Source organism: Zootoca vivipara, chromosome 13 (genome assembly GCF_965207765.1).
Source record: "Zootoca vivipara chromosome 13, rZooViv2.hap1.1, whole genome shotgun sequence".
NCBI lineage: Eukaryota > Metazoa > Chordata > Lepidosauria > Squamata > Lacertidae > Zootoca > Zootoca vivipara.
In genome coordinates this window covers 50,171,098-50,194,722 of record NC_142596.1, presented here as the reverse complement: position 1 = coordinate 50,194,722, position 23,625 = coordinate 50,171,098, and the positions used below count along the sequence as shown (strand labels likewise).

Sequence of the window (23,625 nt, the reverse complement as noted above, 5' to 3'; positions counted from 1 at the left end):
CCTTCCGCCTCCTCTGCTCATGACAGGAGGAGTGGGAGGTGATAATCCCCTGGCAGTTCATCATTTAACACCTGTCCAGATGCTGATAACAGTTTCATTACAAGGGGATTATCTCAGGGGAATAGAAGTTTACAATGGAATGTGAGTCCACCCTAAATCCTTGTATAATGGAAAAACATGGTCTTTAGTGACCACATTTCCCAACCATGGAGCCTCCAAGCTATTCACTGTTTTGCACTTGCAACAATGGTGCTGTAAGCATTAAAAATAAATAAAAAATTGCACTTACTGGTGCCTGGAGTGCTGCTCCCTACAGAAGTGAAGAGAGGGGGAAAGATTTTGAGTAATAAGTACAATAATGTAGATGGAACATAGATACTGTACTGACTTTTATTTAGTGCATTCACTGGGAACTCAAAAAGAATGTTCAAAAATCCTGGTCACTGTTTCCCCAAAGCTGAGATGCTAGTGCTGATGTAATGAAAAGGCTAAAAATTATAAGACAGTGGCCTTTCAAAAAATGTATCACTCATAGATTAATCCCACTATCATGAATCTTCCCTCTAAACTAAGAACCACTGGGTTCAGTGGGTCTTGCAGCAGAGTAAGTGTGCACAGGACTAAGATCCAAATTGGACAGGTAGGAATATGAACAAAACTGAAATGAAAGCTAATAGTCTCCCACGTAGCTGTGATGTGTTCTGTATAACTAGGGCAGTGTGTACTTGGTCAGGGGTCAGCAACCCTTTTCAGCCGTGGGCTGGTCTACCATCCCTCAGACCATGTGGTGGGCCAGACTATTTTTGGGGGGGAGGGGGAATGAACAAATTCCTATGCCCCACAAATAACCCAGAGATGCATTTTCAATAAAATGACACTTTCTACTTGTGTAAAGCACCCTCATTCCTGGACCGTCCGCAGGCCAGATTTCGAAGGCAATTGGGCAGCATCCGGCCCACGGGCCTTAAGTTGCCTACCCCTGTACTTGGTGTTAACTCTCCATCCATCCATCCAATTCATGAATTCCAAATTCTGTTCTAGGAAAAGATTAATTCTGTGACCTGTATAAACTATGCACACATCAGGTTCTGCTTACAGACTTCCCCCTAAACATCTGTGAGAATAGGATGCTGAACTAGATCAGACTTTGCTCTCATCCAGCAGATACCTTCTTATCTTAGTTGTGTTCTGCACTGACAGAAATGGTTGTCAGAGCCACTTAAGTTCTGGATTAATGAGGTTGCAATTTACACATCCAGGAGTAAGTTCCATTGAACTAAATATGACTTACTTCTTACTTATTGGGTTTAGCAAGTCATAGACAGAGACAAGGGACCCACACAGAATTTCACAGTGAATCTCAGGACAGTTACCAAAACCACCACACCGGAATACAGAAATAACTTTCTGTATTATTTCATGCACTGCCAGTGTGGGGGGGGGGAGGTGATTGAGATGAGAATGCTGGATCCAAGGAAGGGGCTCAGTGGGCTGTCCAGGTGGAAGTCTGCCTTGGTGCCACCAAGCACCCCAAGCATCATATCCCATCAGACTGCCTCCCCCAACCCCCCCAGAGGTATCTGGGGATAAATCTGACAATGAGCTGTCCCTATCACCAAGGATGCGGAGACAAATGCATCGGAGTTGGAAAACCCAGCCTACTTGGAGGAGTGCCTGCTTTCTTGCCTAGTCCTGTGACTCGGGACACGAACTGTTTTTTCAAAAGGTGAGCTTTGGGAGTGTGTAAATTGTTACAACAACATCTTAGCTTATGCGTAGCCATAAACTTAGATTGCTGCAATAACTGTTAACCTGAATGCTTTGAAAACTGACTTGTGTATTGTGTACTGTAGACCTATACAGTAAAGCCTTTCACAAAAACTGAATTGAGAGTCTGACTACAGAACCGTGTGTGTGTGTGTGTGTGTGTGTGTGTGTGAAGAGGAGAGAGATTTCTTAGGTTTTACATAGGTCAGCTCAGTGAAGAATTATGGTTCTGCTTAATCTGAAAATAATAGCATCTGGATCAGCAGAAACATTTGATACTACACCCTATGGGGGTCTCATATTACTGGATTGTGTTCTTTTAAGACAAATTTTGATCTAACTGATCATTCCTCTAACATTACTAGTAATAATAACACATTTCCCCTTTCCCCTTCAAAAGACAATATTTTCTTCTTTTTTTAAAAAAAACAACACACCAAACACAACAATATGACAATTAGGGGTACTAAGCAGTAAAGCTCATTACACTGAAGTTTCTCTTTCCTTTGAGAGATGTATCATTTAGAAAGAGGAGGCCTCTCTACCCCATACTGCACTATAATTCTTCCCTTCATGTTTGAATAATAAGGATTCCAGGCTAGCTTGGAGGATTTGTGCTACTTTTCTCTCCTGGGATATCCCCTTTAAAATCCCTTCTGAATTAATTCCAGAAATGAGCTTTATAGGAAAACGCAGAATTAAGTCCAACATGAAAGAAGGAATTATGCTGCACAGCTAGGAGTTAGCTTGAGTGGTTAAGTTTCTCTTTTGGAGTCAACGTGGGCAGGCAGGGCGGAAGGGGCACGCGGAATCATTTAGAGAGGTACTGACTGGGATCCAAAGAACTGAGAGCAGGACCAGTGGGACTTTTTGCCCTCTGTTTTTGTTTAGCAGGCAGGATCATCACAAGGCATTTTGCTTCTTGAGGCAGAACAGTAAATTCTCTTTCCCCCTTCCCAGCCAAGGTGCATAGCACCCAAGTATGGCCAAGTTATTGAGGCATGTGAAGCAGAAAATCTCCCTGGAAATGAAAATGGAGTAATCAAATAACTAACAATCTGCTGTGATTACACTGCCTAATGATAGGACTGGTTCTGGCAGCACGCTCCCTGTATGATGCAAATGCCTGTTTATTTCCTTTACCTTTATCCAATGCTTCAGAAGTAGCTGTCAGTTCTCTGGACCCTGGACGTTGTGTTTTGCTGGTGGTCAACAAAAAAGGTTTAAAGACTCTTTGTCTCAAGGCAAATCTTTAAAAATGTAGTATAAACACTGACAACTGGGAAACACTGGCCTGTGAGCACTCCAGTTGGAGAACAGCCTTTAACCAAAGGTGTCATGGGCTTTGAAGACACTCAAACTCAGGACGCAAGGGAGAAAAGTGCTAAGAGGAAGGCACGCTTGGCAAATCCACACCATGATCAACTCCCGCCCGGAAACCAGTGTCCTCACTGTGGGAGGACGTGTGGATCCAGAATTGGTCTCCACAGCCACTTATGGACTCATTATGATCGCAGAAGATGAAGGAGAAGGAGAAGGAGAAGATATTCCCTTTTGGTGCAGTCTGAAGGCCCATCTGCTTTGACATTTGGCTTCAGACTGTAGCCAGCTAGGTACTCATAGGAAGCTCACAAACAAGCCATGGCCTCCAACTGGCTGTTGCCCTTTGAGTACTGGTATTCAGTGTCTCTGAACCTGGGCGATCTGTCATGGTTACAAACTATTGGTTGACTTCCCCTCCTCCATGAACTTGTCTACTCCTCTTTTAAATGAGTGGCCGTTGCTATATATCCTGTGGCAGTGAATTTCCATTTAAAAAGCTGTTGCGTGAAATACTTTCTTTTACCTGAATCTCTGGCCAGTCAGTTTCATTGGATGACCAGGAGTTCTAGAATCCTGTGAGGCGGACATATTCTGTCCCCTACTTCTGCCTGTGTGCTGGCGGTACTGTTTACTTGTCAGTCATTTATGTGCACATGTCATTTGGGTGGAGGGCTCTGCGTGATCCCCTGGGTGTTGTCATGTGCCATAACAGAGAGAGTTGGGCGGTTGGTGAGCATGTTTGCCTTTTGTACTGAGGGCAAGATTGGGATGCTGTTCTGATAAGAACAGATTAGGGTTTTCCTCTAATCAGTTGAACAAGCCTGAGCAAAGAAGCAGAATAAAGGAGCTGCTGCTGCAGTAAAGCTGAGTTTTTAGGGAGAGGATTACTCTTCGTTTGCAGTTGCCATGCAGTGACTGAAAGGATGAGTTCATCCAACTCCTTAACATTTGAGGACTAAGCCAAAGCAATCACGGGAGAGCAAATCCATACAAACATGAGACCGACTGGTTAGCTTTCCCCACCTGGCCAGGCTCACTTGAATCAGCACTGCATGGAAGGGTTTGATGCTCTGCAAGGGAAAAACTGCTGAGGGACCAGTGGCTGGGGAATGGAAATCATGTACCTGCTCCATAGTGGTTGAAAATTTTGTAGGGATCATAGTAAGGTGGGAAGGGTTAACCTCCTTCCTGTGCACTGCAGTGACAATCAATGTTGCATCCCTGCATCTTACTAAAAAGCACGTTAAATCTCTACCCCCCACCCCACCCCGAATGGTTCTAACTGTGCAATTAAAGTAGCATCTAGTTTGACTCTAAACATTAACGGAAAGGTAACTGTTCCCAACCTTCCTTGAAAAATGACTTCAAAGATTATTTGGATATTGGTCACAATCCAGTCAAGGTTGAATAAGCCATTGATTCAATGGAAAAACTTGAAGCATAAGCACTTTTTTTAAAAAAAAGAAACCTCTCTGGTTTTGATTGAACTTCTAAATCCCAGTGACTTTGAGTGAATTACAATACATTTAAAACACGACAAATCCAACTTGAAATGTAGATAACTGTATATTGTTTTAACCTCACTCTATCCCCCCACCCGTCTTTACTCCAAGGAGCTTACATTTTGGCAACAAAAAAAAAAAAAGGAGAAAGAGATGAGGAAATACTCTCCAGTTGCATGACCTTTGTTTCAGTTACAAGGAAGGGTGAAGGCAAAGCCTTGACCAATGAGGTAGCCATGAGGGTCAACAAGGGGAAATGGCAGCAGGTTTTATTTTTCTTCCTTCTTTACGTACTGACATGCCTTTCCTGCTAAAGCACCAAATCAGGTTAGTGGTAGATTTAAAACAAACCCAAGAGCTTCCAAGGAAAAGTTAATTCACAAAATTTGTTTGTGTCAGCCACACCTGATAGGAGTGACTCAAGCAATTTGTTAGATCAGGCTGACTTGTGGCCTTTCTTGCCCATGTCAGCCATGTCTGAAGTACCAGGTCAACCTTATGCCTTAGGGTTGGCTTCAAGGAATTACATTAGTTTCTGCCTCTGCATTATCTATTCCCGACCACCATTGCATTCAAAACTACAAAAATGCTCAATAAAACACTGAATGAAACAACAAGTTCTGTGTCCCTGATACTCATCCCGCCACTCTTGACTAGTGGGGAGAAGCAGCTCCAGCTCCAGAGTGTCTGCATAATGTGGTGTTGCAAAACAAATGAACAAACAAACCTCTCCTTGATATGATTTCCGAATTGTCAAAACCTTATCTTTTGCCATTTTTCCTGCAAGATGCTTGTAGATCTTCTATTACGGCATTTCTCTCTTTCTCTCCAAAACAGTGCTCCAGTCATGTCTGTATTTCACAGCTGCCTGGAGATGATGCGATAGATTTTTCATTGAGTCAGAAGCTATTTTGCTTTCAGATAGGCACCACCTACTCTGGTTCACTTCCAGAAGGAGGCAGTGTCAACAAGAGATAGTTCTGAAACAGTTATTTAGGACTTACACCTACTTTTTATTAGAGCTTATGTATGGCACTAACAAAATTTTGCAAGTCTTTCCCCTGTGCCCTCCTTTTCACTTGATGTAAGTATGTTGGAGATGCACTGCATTGGGTTAGGATTATTAGGCAATTTCCCCACGTGACCATCTGCTGCTATTTGAAACAGTATAAAATTCCATCACAGAAATTTGCCTTATTTCATTTGCCTTATCCAGTTGCCTCATCAGGTGTTGAATTGGGTATGGGAGCAGCAACAAGGGAATTTGTCCCTCCCCTAGTGGAATTCTCAATAAAAATGTCAAAGCTTTTCACTAACATGGAGGAGAAGTTAGCTGCTCTTGTGCCATGTGATTCCCAGGATGCTGATTGAATGGTTTCACAGGGGGCCTTAAGTGTGATTTGGTCATATGGGTTTTAGGAGCACAAATTAGGGCTGGACTGCTGATCAGCTATCCTGCCTGTCAGCTTCCCATAGGCATCTGGTTGGCTGCTGTGAGAACCAGATACTGGATCTGGCAGTCAGGCACTTATGGCCCAGGTGAGAAAATCAATCATGATTTGATTTGTATTTGATGTTTGCATTTATAATTGACCTGATGCCTGAGTAGGAACAGCACAACTTATTTACTGCTGGACCAAGGATGAACAGCTTTGGAAAATCCCAATTTGATGTGACAGAATCCATCTTGGACTTTTTGAACCATTGCTTGAAAAAGGTCTGTCTGGACCTGTCTTATTGACATTGTACATCTTTGTCAGCAAAGTAATAAGGCAGTTTAAATATTTCTTCATCCCTATGATACAACCTGTGCTTTCTCTTTATTGTTGAACTGCTTTATTAGGTAAGAACTTGTCAGTTGGTATTAGGTTTATGCTTTTCCTTTATGAAAGACATTCCTTGGCTTTATGCTTACTTGAAGAGGTCTGCAGAAGGCCTGCTTACTTGAAGAGAACGCAGAATTCAGGCTGTAAAAGACATATCCTGTCTGTGAGTGTGTTTGTGTCACCATAAAGCAGTCGCACTGAGGAAGGTACTGGATCTACCGTATTCTGTTCCTCTTGGTTCAGCAGCTAGTGCAAAAGGACAAGCTTCTGTCGTTCTTTTTTCTGCAGGCCCTTTGTGGAAGGGTTTCTGGCTCCTCCACAGTCTATTGTATACAGTAGAAGGCATCCTTGGGCTGTGAGCTTTCAGAATATGATAGAAATATATTAGTGATCTTTCCTGGAAATTTAAAATGAGATTGATTCTGTTACAACCCTAAAGTATTGGCTCGGAATTGCAATGTGTTTTCCAGCAGGCGCCTGTTTTTAAATGGAGTGTAATCTATCCCAAACAATGACTTGAGTGTAAGAGTAGGATGAGCTCCACCACCGCCTAACCTGGAATGCCTGCAAGTACATGTTCTTGCAAGGTCTGTGCTATAAAAACCGTGTGTGTGTGTGTGTGTGTGTAATGGGATAAGAGAGAAAGAGAAATGGAAACTGGAAAACTATCTACGCTCTGTCATGGGGATGGGGAATCTTTTTCAGCCTGTGGATCATATTCCTTTCTATGGAATGTGTACATGTGAGTGGTAGGTGATGCCAGAGGCAAAAGCAAGTGGAGCAATAAATGTAAATTTAACCTTTGTACAGCTGTCTAATTTCTATATGCATTCACACCCCTATTTATCCTCCACCCATGGAAGGAAGAGGCATTGTCAGAGTTCAAGGGCACATTCCAACCAGGCAAAAACTCAAGGAGGGTGTGAAGCAAGACCAACAAGGGGTGTGACTGGGGGAAGGTCCTGATGACCAAACAGGGACTTTGAGGGCTGCATGTAGTCCTTGGGTCAGAGGTACCCTCACCCTTGGTCTAGTAGGCAGTGACAGGAAAGGTATATAAATCAATCCTCATCAGTATGGTGGAGCTGATGTGACTCCAAAACATCTGTAAGGCATTGGGTTGGCAAAGGCTGGCACCTATAATTTCTGTTTGTTTGTGCCTCCCTTATTTCACCAGCAGGATCAAGTTGGTACCTCAAGTTGGGCCATTGTGGAGGAGAGCATTTAGTTCCAGTATGTGTTATGTTGCAGTGGTAGCATCAAATCACAAGATCTTGGGTCTTAGCACCCCAAATGTGTGGGCCGACTGGACTGTGTTCTTGGGCTGCTTGTCTGAAGGGAGTATGCGGATGTTCCACAGCCATCTCCAAAAACTGTACAATCTTTTGAAAAGCTTAACGTTCAGTAACATTCACATTTTCTATTTCTATTTCATTTTCATTTTCAACATGTTCTCACTGTGAACAGGGAAGCTTTAACTGTGCTAGATCCAGGTGGAGTCAGGGGCAGAAGTAAATCCTAACATACCTGATATGATTGTTGCCGTAAAATGTAATGCATAACCTGTAGTCCTTGAAATCAGTGATTTGTTTGAGAGGGTGAAACATTTTGGTTTCATGTACTTCTCAGATTCCTAGAGGTAAACGCCTTGCAATCTAACACAGTTTCCAAAGTTTGCAGACGTAGCAGAAAAAATAGACGTCATGGCCATTTCTGACTTGGTCCTGATCCGCAGTATCTTACCACATCAGTGAGGGGATGGGGGCAGGTAGGCACATGCATTGTTATTGGCTGCCCCTGAATGCTGTCATGGCATACATGCCGGCAAAATGGTCTCACACAAACACAGGACACTTCCAGCCAATCTCTACTAATCCTCCTTTGCATGCTTCCCCTCTCTGCCTTATGACAGTTCCAGGGCACTGACTGCTTGAGCGAGGTTTTAAGTCTTGCATTGTGCTGGTGATTTTTAATACCTTCCGGGGACCCAGCCTCCAATGGCATTTTACATAGCTGTGCTCTGTTGTTTAAATGAGGTGTTTGAGCGGCTGGATACGTGTCACTAGAGGGCACTAAAACAGCTGTGAGATATTTAACCTATAAGCTTCTATGGTGTTTGCTGCCACCTCTGAGAAAGGAAGGAGTGAAAAATGGTCCTTTATATTTCCAGCTTTGCTTTTGAAATGGATCAACTGTGAAATCATAAGCTATAGTACAGATTCTACATAAGGGTTTATTGCTGGCCAGGGAAGTGTCGGGCTGCTGCTCTGACCATGCATTTCGCTCTTCGGGAAAAGAAAACTAAAGTAAAACTAGCTACTTTGTTTTCAGTTTATTGAGCAAGCTAAGTGTACAAACAGCTGCCCAGTTAGCAATGTAGCACTTCACCATTTTTGGTTTCTTACTTTTAAAACAAAAACTTGGAGGTTTGCAAACTTTTCTCACAGAGGCTCAAAGTAGATTACAAAGTGGCAAGGGATTCCACCCCCCCCGGAGGGGGGGGGCCTGCAACTTTCCAGTGGGTTGGCGGGCCCAGAGGCAAAAGTGGGCACAGCAATGAGCATTACTCCTACTTAGGACAGTAGGTACGTTCCACTCAAAAAGTCAGATTTCCACACACCAGGGGCAAAAGTAGGCTTGATTTCACGTGGGTCAAAGACCCAGGTTTTTTTTTGGGGGGGGGACTCGTGCATATTTGTGTACATACACACGGGGGGGGGCTGGGAGCCTCAAGGGCACCCCTCTGGAGGCATCACCTGAGGCAAAAAAAACCTGGCTAGCTGCCCCCCACCCTGTAGCTACAGCACTGTCACACACTCACTTCTGCCCTCTATCCAGGCAAGTAAGAGGCATCATCCCAGTTCGCAGACACATTCCAGCCAAGGCCAAACACTCCCAAGGGTGTGGAGCAAGGCTGACAATGAGCATGGACTGTGAGGAGAGAGTGTGGCTTGGGGAAAGGGCATGGGCTCAGGAGAGTCTCAAGGGGTGAATTGAGAGGCAGGGAGAGGCCTGTTCAGCCCCCTCCCCAGGTCCTCCCCCCCTTTCAAGCCAATCAAGCTTTTCCGTTTTCATCAAATGGATACTTTGCAGCTCCTCATGGTCTTTTGTACTCTTTATTAGCCCAGTGAAAGGCTTTCTTTTTTGCTCTGACTTTGCTGCCAGCTTCATTTTGCTTTCGTTTTGAGTGCCGCTAGAGAGTCAAATTGCCAGTTCCACCTGAGCATCTCCTGCTTTATTGAGAATCACAGGGGCCATGAGAAACTCAGTCACCATTACCAAATGCTCCAAGACAGTTTCAGCAAATGGATTAAATTTGTCCCCTTTACACTCCCCAAGGGGTCAGCTCCTGAATGCAGAAAACCATTGGACATCAGTCTCTTGGATAGAGTCAGGGCCAGTGGCGGCCAGACTTGGTTGTGGGTCCCTGTGTGAAATATATCCCTCCCCTCCCAGTCTAGTTCGATTATACTGTATATATATACACCAGTATCCAATGCATACCTTCTGATCTGAGATGAAACATTATGAAAAGGCGTTTAATTAAATATGAAGTACATAACTTCAGGATGTATATAAATTATACATGCGTCTTTATATGTAATATTAATTGATATGGCAAAGTTTTGTTAGAATATTAATATTTTGATTTTTGACACCAATAAACATTAAACTTTTTCAAAGACCAAATGAAGGGAGTTTTGTGGGTTTGCTGGGCCCCCTATAACCTATGGGCCCTTGTATACAGCACATCCTATATGAGCACCACTGAGCAGGAGAATTTGTTTATTATTTTATGTATTTATTGCATCGCTATCCCACTTTTTACTCCAAGGATCTCAAGGTGGCGCACATGGCTCCCTCCCTCCTCATTTATTCCCCACAACAACCACCCTGCGAAGTAGATTAGGCTGAGAGGCAGTGACCAGCTCATGGTCACCCAGTGAGCTTCATGGCCAAGTGGGGATTTGAACCCTGGTCTGCCAGCTCCTAGTTCAATACTTCAGCCACGACACCACACTGACTTGCGGCAGGCAAATGGTCTCATTCCAGCCTCCAGGGCCTGGCATTTGGAATGGTGTTCTGTTGGTATGTGGAGGCTGAATAGTCAGGACAGTTAGTGAAGCCTCTAGCTCAGGTATAGGCAAACTCTGCCCTCCAGATGTTTTGGGACTACAACTCCCATCACCCCTGACCACTAGTCCTGTTAGCTAGGGATGATGGGAGTTATAGTCCCAAAACATCTGAAGGGCCGAGTTTGCCTATACCTGCTCCAGCTGGTGGGCTGAGCTGATCACCTCCTTTCCTTGAACCACTGGAGGCATGGATCCCACCACTCTGTGTGGGTGCCCCTCCTTGACACGAGTCTCCTGCTGCTCACTTCCTTTCCTTGCTGTTGGCAACTCTCCCACAAGGAAAGAGAGCTGGTCACATGGGACCGGTGTGCGTGCGTGCCAAACACCACACTTGGGGAACAAGTGTGAATCAAACTCTTAGTGCATATGTGCAAAATGTGATCGTGTGACATGCCTTTGAGACTTTATATCTATTCTAGACTAACAGAATCATTGCCCTTGTTTTCGTTTTGCTTTTTAAACAAAGCTCTTTGCCTGCGTTTTCTGGAGACGTAAATTTAACTTCACTGTTGTCTCACTTTGAAGGTAAATTAATCAGCTATTCTAGGACCTGGCTCATCAGCTAAACTGGTGTGTGTGTGTGTGTGTGTGTGTGTGTGTGTGTGTGTGTGTGTGTGTGTTTCACCTCTTGGGAAAAGTGCAACATGAAATGCCTTTTAGTAGCTTGCTCAGGAAATGCCAACACAATTCAGTGACAACGGCCATGTTTGAGTTTTGTGGTGAAAGAGAACAACAGTACTAAATTAGTCTGGTGCTGTGCCCTGCTGCAGATTGGAAACTCTGTCTTAAAACAACAACAACAACAACAACAACCAACGAACAACAAAAACATATAGCGGTTTGTTAGAATGAATAACCACTCTTGGGCTAACATAGAGCTTTGGATTATCCTATAATAAATTCAACTATTTTTTGTTATCATCTGATAAGTTAAGCAAAAATGGCCCTTGCCAGTCACTGTTCATATATACAATCATAGAATTGTAGAGCTGGAGGGCAACCCCAAAGGTCATCTAATCCATGCCCTGTAAGGCAGGAGTTCACAACTGAAGGATCCCCGACAGATTGCCGCTTCTGGAGAGCCTTTAATCTCACATGCTAAAATAGCAGAATCAAGGCCCGAGTTGCAATCCCATGCAAGCTTGCCTGGGAGTAAGTGGCACTCAAGTTCAACAGGGCCTCCTTCTGAGTAGACATGCTCAGGGCTGAACTGCACCACAGCAAAGAAGGCGCACAGGAAAAGGCCAGCTGGATGTTGCAGTATTGTGCATGTGAGCAAAGTCGTAATGGGGGAGAAAGGACTGGCAAACTCATTAAGGCGGCTTCCTAATGGCAGTGGATGCTGTCACAGCGCACACCGGGAAAGCGGCCTGCAGAATGCATGGTGCCACCAGCAAGCAACCTGGGCACAATTGTGACATGGTCGCAAGGGGAGGAGAGGGGGGCACCACTTGCCATCCCGCATAGTGCTACAGCCCGGCTCCACCAGGAGTGGGGGTGCCAGGTGCCCAAAGTGGGCTGGCAAGTGAGGTGCGGCTGCAAGGCAGAAGCAGAGTGGGGGAGGCTTGGCCAGGAAGGCTTTTTAACTGCATGAATACAGACCATGGGAGTAAGTTCCAGGTGATCAGCTTATTGGAAGGTTACTCTCACTTCAACAGATAGGTTGCCCTTTGCTGAATCCTAATTTTGAAATGCTTGTGTGCAATTCTTCGCTTCCCCTCTGCCTGCAGTGGTGTGCTGTGGTTGTGTGTATGGTAATCTTCTCTACCGGTAGTAAGCTGACCCTGTCGGTCCTAATGAGCTCCTTTTTCCATGTTTTGTAGGGCTATCACGATCCCAGTAAAACTAAAGTGCTCCACTTCAGCTTGAACCCAGCAAGCCTGGCTAAGCAGCAGCGTCTTGAGGAGCAAACGCATCTGCGGGAGGAATGCCAACGCTTGAGAGAGCTGGTCAGAGTACTGGAAGCAGGAGACTCTATCCCAGAAAAACTTGAGGGGGCGGCAAGTCTCCAGTCAGCTCAAGAAATTGCAGGTATGCGCTTGCCTGGTCAATTACTCATTCATCATAGCGTTGCTGTGTAGCAAAGGGCAGCATTTCAAAGTGCATTGAAAGCCATTTAATTGTTTATAGTCACAGTCAGTCTAGCGGTTTATAGTGTTTAGCTTATATAAATGCTCCTGGGTGGAAAGGGAGATTTCCTGAATCCACCCTCCTTAAATGATACCTCTGCCTGTTAAACAAAGGTCTGCTTGTTGTCTATTGACCTATACACATGAACCTGTATTTTACATGTGTGTTCATAAGAAGTGAGACTTTGGAGATCTGTAATCTGGAGACAGTTGAACTGCTCGCCACAGGGGTTATTGCACAGTAGAGTGAGAACACCAGGAGTCTCTGGCCATATAACTGAGGAGTCCCTTATAGGGAAAGGAGGTGATATTTCCCAAGAAATGTAAATTTTGACTCAACCCAATTCCCAGTGGAAGATGCTTGCTGCAGAAAGCCTTCAAGGCCAAATCTGAACATAGGCTTGCATTAGACGTGACAAAGGTTCTGAGGACTCATTAAGCTTGCACCTATGTTGTCTTCATCCAGATGCTCAATCGTTGCTTCCTCTGCAGTGGCATCCCATTCATTGCTCAGAACACAGCCAAAATATATACACAGTTCCAAGACCCATAGAGAGTTGTAGCTGAACAGAGCTTCTCATTGTGCTCGATTGTGCAGTGGAGTAGATCTAAAATCCAAACAGTACCAAACAAAACAACACAAAGTAGTGAGCAGACTTCTGAGCCTTGCAGAATTCTTCCGACAGGGTTGGGGGGGGTCAAGTGTAGGGGAAGACTGATGTGTTGCTGATAGGCCTTGTCACAGTGTGTGTGTGTGTGTGTGTGTGTGTGTGTGTGTGTGTGTGTGTGATGTCTCTGACTAACAAGTTGGGGACAAGGTTTATGCAGTGCTAAGAGGGTTCAGGCATGCAGCAGCAATAAAAGGAACATGTTGGATGGATGTTGCTTACAGAGACAACATATATTTATGTACTGTGTTAACAAGGACCTTGTTTTTGCAAGAACTGCAATCTCTGAGTTCATTTTAGTCGTTGAAAAATGGCCCAACCATCCTTGATACATATCGGGCGCTTCTCATCCAGGAGGGAGGGATTGTGTAAACAACTGTAGGCTAGTTAATCTCTGGCAGGTGGAATTTGGAGTTCCTTAGATAGATAAGCAAAGTGATTTGTGAATGAACCAAGATAGTTGGCTGCAGCTGGAATGCCCCAGTCCATGCTCAGTGCAGACAAGGCATATCAGGATAACAATGCTGTGATGAAAGTCTCTGAGTCTTAATTATATGAACAAGCCTAAGAGCAGACCAGAAACCTTTTCTTTTAATAGCTTTTTTGGGGTGGAGGGAGAAATCGGTTCCAAAGGTCCTCATCAGAATTTGCTTTAGTTGAGCCAGTTGGAGGTAGTGGAGTGGTAGCTAGGAGGAAGAAATGATAGACCAATTTATCTAGCTTTACTTAAAAGGCAAATTTATTGTTTTCCTGTGACTCACTGAGGGCCTCCCCCAACCTCAGAGTGATTCCTCCCCCTCAAAAAAGAGCAAATGGTCCAGGTCAACATTTTCAATCATTTGCGGGGGTGGGGGTGGGGGTCCTGCTCTCCAAGGCTGTCCCTGCCTGGCAAACTGAGCAGCTGGGTCACTTGTATTGCAATTTATTGCTGAATGCCTCTCTTTAATTCATTTCTAAGTGTGGCCGTGTGTTTTATCTAGCATGCCTTAATGTGTTCATGACCCAAAGGGCTTGTTTGTGCTTTGGCTTTACTGTGGGCTGGTGATGAGTGGAATTTGATTTAGCCCTCGAGTGAACTTTAGTAGTGGCATTGACAATATCTGGGCATCATTTTAGGCACTGTCCTGTTTTGCACAACCTTAGGCACCAGTGGAAACCTATATTGCACAATTTAGATTGCTGAGGGGCAATTTTTCTTTGTTAAACTTGTAACATAATGAGGCAGAAATTCTTTGTGGACTCAGCTGGTCAGCCTTGTTTTTATTTGTTTGTTTTAGATTTGTATACCACCCTTCATCCAAAGACCACAGGGCAGTTCATAACATAAAAGTACAAAATGAAAACGCTAAATACATAATAAAACAAAAACAAAGTGATAACTCCTTTCCCACAGACAAATTTAAAAGGCCATAGAATGTTAATCAGCCAAACATCTGGTTGAAGAGGAACCTTTTTGCCTGGCATCTAAAGCTATGTAATAAAGGTGCCAGGTGAACATCCCTGGGAAAGCATTCCGCAAAAAGGGAGCCACCACAGAAAAGGCCGTTCCTGGGTTGCCACCCTTCAGACCTCTCATGGGGGATGCCCCCAAAGAAGGGCCTCAGATGATGATCACAGGGTGTGAGTTGGTTTACATAGAGATAGGCGGTCCTTGAGGTATTGCATTCCTGAGCTGTTAAAGGCTTCCTCCATCATTATCTAGAACACTTGGCAAAAAAGCTGACCCAAGCAATCCTGTCTTCTACCTGCTTGGATAATAACATTATCAATGGTTTCTAGTCATAATGGCTATGTACCACCTCCAGCATCAGAGACAGTATACCTCCAAATACCAGTTTCTGAGGGAACATAGTTTGGGAGAGTGCCATTGTGCTGAAGTCCTACTTGAGGGCTTCCCATCTGCGCATCTTGTTGGCCTCTGGGAGAACAGACTGCTGGACTACATTGGTACCTCAGGTTACAAACACTTCAGGTTACAAACTCCGCTAACCCAGAAATAGTACCTCAGGTTAAGAACTTTGCTTCAGGATGAGAACAGAAATTGTGCGGTGGTGGCACAGTGGCAGCGGGAGTCCCCATTAGCTAAAGTGGTACCTCAGGTTAAGAACAGTTTCAGGTTAAGAACAGACCTCCAGAACGAATTAAGTTCTTAACCGGAGGTACCACTGTAATTTGCCTTTGGTCTGATCCAGCATCCACATTTTTTCTTCTTACTGGAGTCTTTCATTGTTGAAGTGAGGCCTTCTACATATCCACAGTTCTGCAGCATGAGCTTCTGTCATTGTGGAGCTCCCACTGTAATGGGCGTGTGCAAGTGTGGATTTCTCTGTGATATAAAGAGTGTGGCAAGAGTGGACACCACACTAATGCAGCTTATGGTCATGGGACAATTAAGGGCAATGCAAATTCACTTTTAATTAAGCAGCAGTTAAGCACATTATGAGTCAGATGCAAATGTACTGCAAGTCCTAGAAATGCACATCATGCAGGACTTGAACTGTGCAGAGCTCCCTCCGCCTAGTGCTTGAGGAACTGGTTACTGCCTCGCATCAGTCATAGAGAGAACACTGCAGTGAGCTCTCGCCTGTGACTGTCCCAATGACACCCTGGGGTGTAATCTGCTCTTACGATTCCATTCCCTCTGAAGTCTGAGCCTTCTGATTCATCACTCATTGTTGTCATTTCCTCCAATTTTCCTTCAGCCATGTATCTGGCTTGTCCTGACCTCTCTAAAAGTTTGTGCCATGTGATAGACTTTTTGTAGCATGTCTCAACAAGAGATGGCTCTAGGCCTTTTATGCATTGGACAGGCAAATTCCACTAGATTCCCAAATGTTTGGAGGGAGCACAGGTGGTTGTCTGAATAGCTCATGTAAAAGGTTCCCCCAATTCTTGTTATTATTTTTGCTTTCTGCAGTTCAGCCTAGGTAGGTCATTGCCGTTATGCCCTGCTTATAGACTTCTGGGAGACATCTAGCTGGCCACTGTGGGAAATTGGGCTAGATGAAGCGTTTGGTTTGATACAGGTGTGTGGGTGTGGGTGTTATGTGAGCCTTGGAATTTAGGGATACCTTCAAAGTATTTGGGTGGGTTAAAAGGAGGTGGCTTATCCTTTATCCCCAGGCATTATGTACTGAGCTGCCTCATCTTCTCAGGGCTAGAAGTATAGGTGTGCCATAGCCAGCCAGGAAGCTGGTTGTGATCCATAGCTGTTTAAATTTAAGGTTCAGTGGATTATAATTACAGAAACAAAAAATAATCAGACAAACATTAAGGATGCTGCTGCTGATGACTTTGATGATAATGTGTTGGCTGCTATTAAACCTTCTGAGCAGGCAAAAATGCACCATGTGCCTGCTGATGGCGGTTCTAAGTTGTGGGTGAGGTAATAAGGAAATTTTTATGATGGGTGCTAAAGCTCATTAAATGTGACTCCATTAAAAATCAAGGTTATGGTGGACTCTAAATCTCTTTGAGAACAGCCAGTGGAGGCTGTATCGTGATCTTGGCAACTTGCCATGGAGTTCAATGGTGCTTTCCTCTCATTTGCTTTGTAATAGTCTCTATTAAAATGGGTGACATGGTTATTGAGAAGAAGCATTTTGAACGGCGTGCCTTATGAACACTGGTCCCCCCCTTTCCCCCTTTTGTGGTGTGAAAATGGCAAACAAGATGGTCCTGGACTTATTAATGGGGCAGAGCTGCAGTGGCTCCATTATTCAGAATGGGCTGCAATGCTCCAGAGATTTGGACTCAATTATTAAACCTGGCCTGTGAAACAGCATTGGCCAAAGTCAGGTTGTTATGTAATGAATAGCTCTTCACAATTCTCTTGTCCTTTAAACAAAAGTTCAGATAAGCAGTTTGTGACAGGTTTTTTTTCAATTTTCAAAAGAAACTTTATCAAATAAAACACACACACACACACAAAATTAGAAGCTACTGCTCATAATACATACATTAATCATAACTATGAAAATTAATTTTTAAAAAGGGATTATTATCTATCCATTGCTTTACAGAAATATCTAATAAATCATAATTCACCGCGCCCATCAAGTGTATCTGGACTCTGAAACGAAGAAGTAGCTGACGTTATTGGTTCCAGACAGATAATAATTTGAAGTGCGAGAAGGGGTGTGTGTGTTCTTTACTCTTAGTCTCAATTTCCTGTATTTCACTCTGTACCTCACATGCTTTTAAACTATTTCTCCTGCCAACTTAAATAATTCCGATTATTTTATTTTTGGCTGCCTTAGTACAACCCCTTATAGAATTTCTGTTTAATCATAGTCACTAGTGAATAGGTCTGTTGCACTGCAGATCAATCTTGACAATTAATTCCTGTCAGGAAATGACAAGGAGTGAAAGCAAGGCAAACCCTTTGGAAGTATATATTACTCATGTCTCTCTGCTGTGTCAGTCTAGTGTCGATGTGTGGGAGTGAGCGAATATGTTTCTGTGGTGGTTAGGGGTGCTTGACTCAACTCTTTAAGACGCTTCATTCAAGAGTAATCTGATATTCTTTCCCCACCCACCCCCATTCCCAGGTACTTCAGATATTCCAGATTTGTCTTTCCCACACAAAGACCCCAGAGCAGGTGTGCCTGAACTAAACCTCTGCACTTGCCCAACAGCCAAGAGGGGCTTAGACAAAGCCTCACATTGTCTTGGGAAGTCACGGCATTGCGAGAGCAAGGTTAGCTTCCCTCATTCAAGAGAATGAGGCCCACTCATAATATGCACTGGGTAATGCCTAAGGATGCAGGGAAAAGCAGAGATGAGCTTGCACATCTTTCCTTGATTTTGCAACGAATTCAGCTGCTGCCTGGCCAAATTTGATATCATCATCATCATCATCAAAGTTAGAATTCCCACTTCTCCAGTATTCCCATTGCCACTGCTGCTTCTTGGAAATATCAGACTGTGCCCAGTTCTTGATAACATTTTTCCATAGGCTTTCCAATTTTGGTTGTGCATTGGACATTAATTGGACTATGTGCTTGTTTATGAATTCAAAGCTAACTGTGCCTTTTTGACTGATACCCATGACTCTGTGAGCTTTCCTGTGCGTTCTGACTGGGTTTTTCCATAGGCATCCCCAGAATGTGAATCTGGTGGCAGCAAATGCTGAACTCTGATACCGATGTTTCCTTCATTTTTATTTTATTTTATTTAACAAAATGTATATACCACTTGATTCTTAAACGCACACACATACCTCTAGGCATTTTTCCTTCCCTCTAGCTGAATATGTGTGCTTGAGACTTCATTATCAGTTAGGTCCAACTGCTGTTGGTAATCTGGAGTGCTGAATGGCAACTCCTTTACTACCCAGCAAGAGCCTCCCTAATGCCAATATTAACATCCTTTCAGACCCAGATTAAGACATACCTCTTCTCTCAGGCTTTTGAGAGATTATGATAATCATGCCTGTTTCTGTTTCTGTGTGCCTGTGGGGTTGTGGTTTTTTTTTGGGGGGGGAGTATTGTTTTATTGTTTAACTTGATGTTTGCTTTTTAATTACATAAGTCACATATCAATATAGTAGTACATACTTTTATTTACATGGGCTTCTTAAACCTAAATGAGTCTTGTAAAAATGTGATACTGTGATTTTAGAACACATAATAATGAACAGAGGAACCAGCCCATTCTGTAGCTACAGTGTGATTTGAGCATTGTCTGAAAGCCTCAAATCTTTTTCTTTAAAGCTATCAATTGCAAAGTGAACTGACAGCTTTGTCATGAATTTAGACGTTTAGTCTGAACAGAACTTAAGCAGAAAATTTACTCGTGATCGCTGCCATGGTAAACCCTTGTAATAGAGATTATTAATTGGAATTAAATTGGGTAATGAATTAACATTAAAATAATCTAATCTTGTTGAAGTGACAAGCCAGAGACAGTAAAATTAGTCACTGTCCAGCCTGCCCGCCCGCTCTGCTGATGAGGCTGTGCGCACATGCCATTAGAGTGTGCTAGAAAGGGCTTTGGGTGGCATTAAGAATGTTCATGGCTGGTTTCTCATACTTTCTCTGCAATTGGTGCAAGAGGAGAAATGTTCACATATGGTGCATGAGCCACTCATGCTAGGATTGTACCCCCTTCTTGCAGAGGACCCTCAATTGCACTTAGTGGAAGCCCATTTTCCCTTGCGCACCACACAGGTAATGAGACAGGATGTTTGGGAGAACAGGAGGCCTATGTGTGTCCTCTATTTAGCACCAAATGAGGCCCTCTGGCTCATTCTGCTTGGCCCTTGAGACTCTCCCTTGGCCATGCCCCCTTCCACTAGACTTCAGCTTCTTTTGCAGGGCCTGCTGTATGCACTCCTTGAGTGCTTCTTTTTCTCTGCAATATGCCCTTGAACTGTAATATTATGTTTTGCTTGTTAGGATAAAAGATGGAGATACTGTGCATGTATGTACAGAAATCCTGGAGTTTTGCACCCTACTGTTTCTTTATTTTTGCCTTAGAATAATAATAATAATAATAATAATAATAATAATAATAATAATAATAATAATAATACTTTATTATTTATACCCTGCCCAGCCACTCTGGGTAGAATGGTTTCAGCTGCCAGGTAAGGGTGAGGGTGAGAGTAAATGATGGATCTCAATCCCTTGGTGAGTTAGGGACTTCCACTGCATGCAAAGACAAGCCCCAGAGGATTGAGCAAATGAGACCAATAGTGGATCCAGTGGTCAAGAAGGCAGTTTCTGCATGAGCTGTAGAGGGAAGTGAGGGGCACATGAGTCTCATCAGCCTTGCGGCTATACTCATTCGTGAGAAAGGCTTTGGGAGTAAACTCTGAGGATCAATCTATACCCACTGTCCTGCAGAATAACTTTGGGAGAAGAAAGGACTAAGGTGTAAACCCTACACAAATCTGGAGTGGAGTTGGATGGGGTCTTGTATGCCTCCTTCCAGCAACTCCTGCAACTAAGCTGGTGCCAAATGTATATTGTTCTGCTTTCCTTTGGACCACATCAGCCAGGCCTGTTAGTATATTCAATTCTGTCCACTGCCCAGCTGCATGTGAGACAGGCTGATGTTTGGATGTGTGACTGCTGTAACTTTCCCACACAGGAGAACGGATGTAACCTGATCTCCTGTAATGCGATGTTCTTTGTTCTCTCTTACTTTCCCTTCTAACTGAGAGTGATGACGTACACACTTTACCATCGCTCTCTAATAGAACGTAGTTAACAGCTACAATTGTTTGCTGTCTTCTTTACCGAAGCCAGTGGCAGAAGAAAGAATCTAGGGCTTATCATACCTATATTCTAACAGGACCTCCCTACATACCACCCAGTCTTGCACCCAGGGGAGGTCACTTTGGAGTTGCTAACACCTTCTTATCACTGGCATTCAGCTCCTGGAAGGTGCCTACAAGATCCATGCAGCCATGATCCTCCAACCCTGCCATATAGGATTTCATTCTGCTTGTTGTATATTTAAAACAAAAAACCCACCACTGTGGAACAGGCATCCCCAAACTCGGCCCTCCAGATGTTTTGGGACTACAGTTCCCATCATCCCTGACCACTGGTCCTGTTAGCTAGGGATGATGGGATTTGTAGTCCCAAAACATCTGGAGGGCTGAGTTTGGGGATGCCTGCTGTAGAATTTTCTATTATACGGCTTTTTCTATAATTACAAGCAGTTATATCATTGTTTTGCTTTCATGTTTTAATTTTATAATGAAGTCTTTTGTTATGCACTCTGACTCATACAGGGAATGGAGATTATTATTAGTAGTGATATTGCTGGAAAGGGGTAAAATATCATCCAAAGCTTACTGTCCAAGGTCAAAGCCATTGTGTGCTCATTCTGTAGATTCTTCAATATGCACATGGATACATAAGCACGGAGGATAAGGCTATCAATGGTTGCTAGACATGATGGCTATGCTCTGCGTCCATGGTCAGAGGCAGTAATGCTTCTGAGTACCAGTTGCTTGAAGCCACAGGAGGGGAGAGTGTTCTTGTGCTTGGGTCCTTCTCCTGGTTCCCCACAAGCATCTGATTGGTCACTGTGAGAACAGCAGGATGCTAGACTAGATGGGCCATTGGCCTTTCCAACGGGCTTTTCTTATGTTATGTTCTTAAGCATCTAATGTAAAGTTCTGCTTTAAAGCCACTTACAACCACATATATTTCTGTCTGATAAGTATTACATTTGTTATTATGTAAGTATTTCATTTGAGTTACCCAATGGAAGAACAGGACCAGGCTTTTTTTTTCTTTAAAAGTGTGGACTTGGGGAGGGCAGTGTCTTGCAAAAGGTGCCCTGTCTTTGAAGAGCAACACTTTGGGGGTATTGCTTCCATCTACTGTCCACAAAGCTAGAGGTGATTTTGTATAAAGAGAATCTATAATGGTTGGCAATAATCAAAGGCTACCTAGTGCACTTATCCTTCCATCAAGAGCAAAGGATCTACAAAATTTTGTTCCTCTCTATGATTCATGACTGTGTGAGAAGCAAAACAAGGGAGAAAAAGTTAAACTCTACCTATATTTAAAGGGTAGGTGTTACTCTTCAGGTGTCCTTTTTCGGTACAGCTTTACCAGTTCCTGAAGCACAGTACAGTGCACCATGGATTCTTTGTGAAATCTTATGCTTTATTTGCTTTTAAAAACACATTTCACAATCTCTCTGGGCACTCTATGGCAAGGATGAATGTAATAATTAAAAATAAACAGGACTTTGTGACTCTAGAAAAAGCAGCCACTTTGCCAGAAAAAGGTAGGGATGGGGGAAGGACTAAGAACTTAAACAGGTGGCAGAGAGTGATCTGTGTACCTACCGTAAATGCAATCAAATAATTGAGGCCTTGACAAAGAGTAATCTGGTGGAGCTCAATGGATCTGTAGAGGGGCAAGCACCCATCATCAATGTGCCTAATCACAGCAGTTATGTAAGACAGGTCAGTGATGTTACCCAAAATCGCAATTATGGGGCTGAGGGAATAATGGCTTGCTCAAGTCCATCTAGGAGCTTAATTCATACATAATGGGAAGTCATGGCTTACTGTTATGAGAATATGCCATGGTGAACCTTGGGCTCACACATTCCCCTATCTTCTTCTTAACTCTGTGTTTTGTTTGGAATAAACCACTGTTTCCTGTTACATCCAAACTTGGGCAACTATGCTTAGTTCAAAGAAACAAAATTGTTCCAGTTTCCATGAAATGTTAAACTATGGTTTAGCACTCTGAGTAGAAAGGAACCAGAGACTTGCATGCTCTCCTGCCCCCTCTGCTCCTTCTGTGCAGCCGGTACAGATCTGTACTTTGGTACAGATTCAAACCATCTTTGGTCAGCTTCCAAACCAGCCAACGTCAAACCATGGGTTATGAAGCTGGCTTGTTTAAGCAATCTCTGATTTATAAGCAATACTCAACTGAGCCTATGTGAAACTGAAGGTAAAGACTAGCAAAGTCCACCTCTCAGTCATGCAAGGGGGGTGGTAGTGCATGAGTCCCTGCTGCAAAGAGCTTACATTCAGATTGGAGACTGTGACTCTCAAGCATCCACAGAACAGGGCATAGGATGCTTGGCACAGAGATAACAGTTGAGCAGGGGATCATACAAGACCATGGATTGTTTGTAGGGGTCTTATGAAGGCATTTCATAAGAGACGTTGCCTCTGTAGGGAGCAGGAGCCAACTGAAGCTTTATGTATGTAGGCCAGCAAGGCCTGAAGTGTGGTAGGCTGTGCCTTCCTGGAAGAGCTAGCTGGCTGCTTAAAGAGCCTTTGGCTAGGGAGCCAGAGGCATTGCAGGGAGCTGGCTGTGTTTTCCACCTGGAAAGACTATAGACAAGGTACTAGTGGTTCTCTCTCCAAGGAAGTAGTCTGAAGCTTGTCTCCATCCCGTGTGCTCCACCAGGATTTGCAAAGTCCCCCAGTCATGAGATATAGCTTCTAATTTATTTGGCGGGCTCTTCTGTAAAGAAAAGGGGATTGTGGCTTTTGTAGTCATGGCACAGCTTTGGCCAACACCTTTGAAAGGGGAAGGCATGAGAGCTGGAAAGGCAAGGAAACTTCTGGGTAATAAGAGTTGCCAAGGAAAGAAATGGGAGAAGAAGGAAACACAAACAGGCTTGGCAGCCCTGTAAAAATATGCAGAATAGGAACAAGGCCATTAAATGTTTTTGAACGTTTAAGCTCCCCTGAGGCCAGCGACTGAGGGAGAACTTTTGTTCCTGGCTCCCAAATTATGACAGTAGTTGAAAGTGTGCCTGTGTTTGGGGAGCAGGGTGGG

At 43.8% G+C, this 23,625-nt stretch overlaps 1 protein-coding gene across 1 annotated transcript in view; it reads left to right on the top strand.

The window, feature by feature from the left end:
• MAD1L1 (mitotic arrest deficient 1 like 1) overlaps positions 1-23,625 on the top strand; it is a 482,869-nt gene that overhangs the window by 288,078 nt on the left and 171,166 nt on the right. The window contains exon 16 of the mRNA XM_035130662.3: positions 12,378-12,585. Coding sequence (XP_034986553.2) covers positions 12,378-12,585 — 208 coding nt within the window. The remainder of the gene's footprint in view (positions 1-12,377; positions 12,586-23,625) is intronic.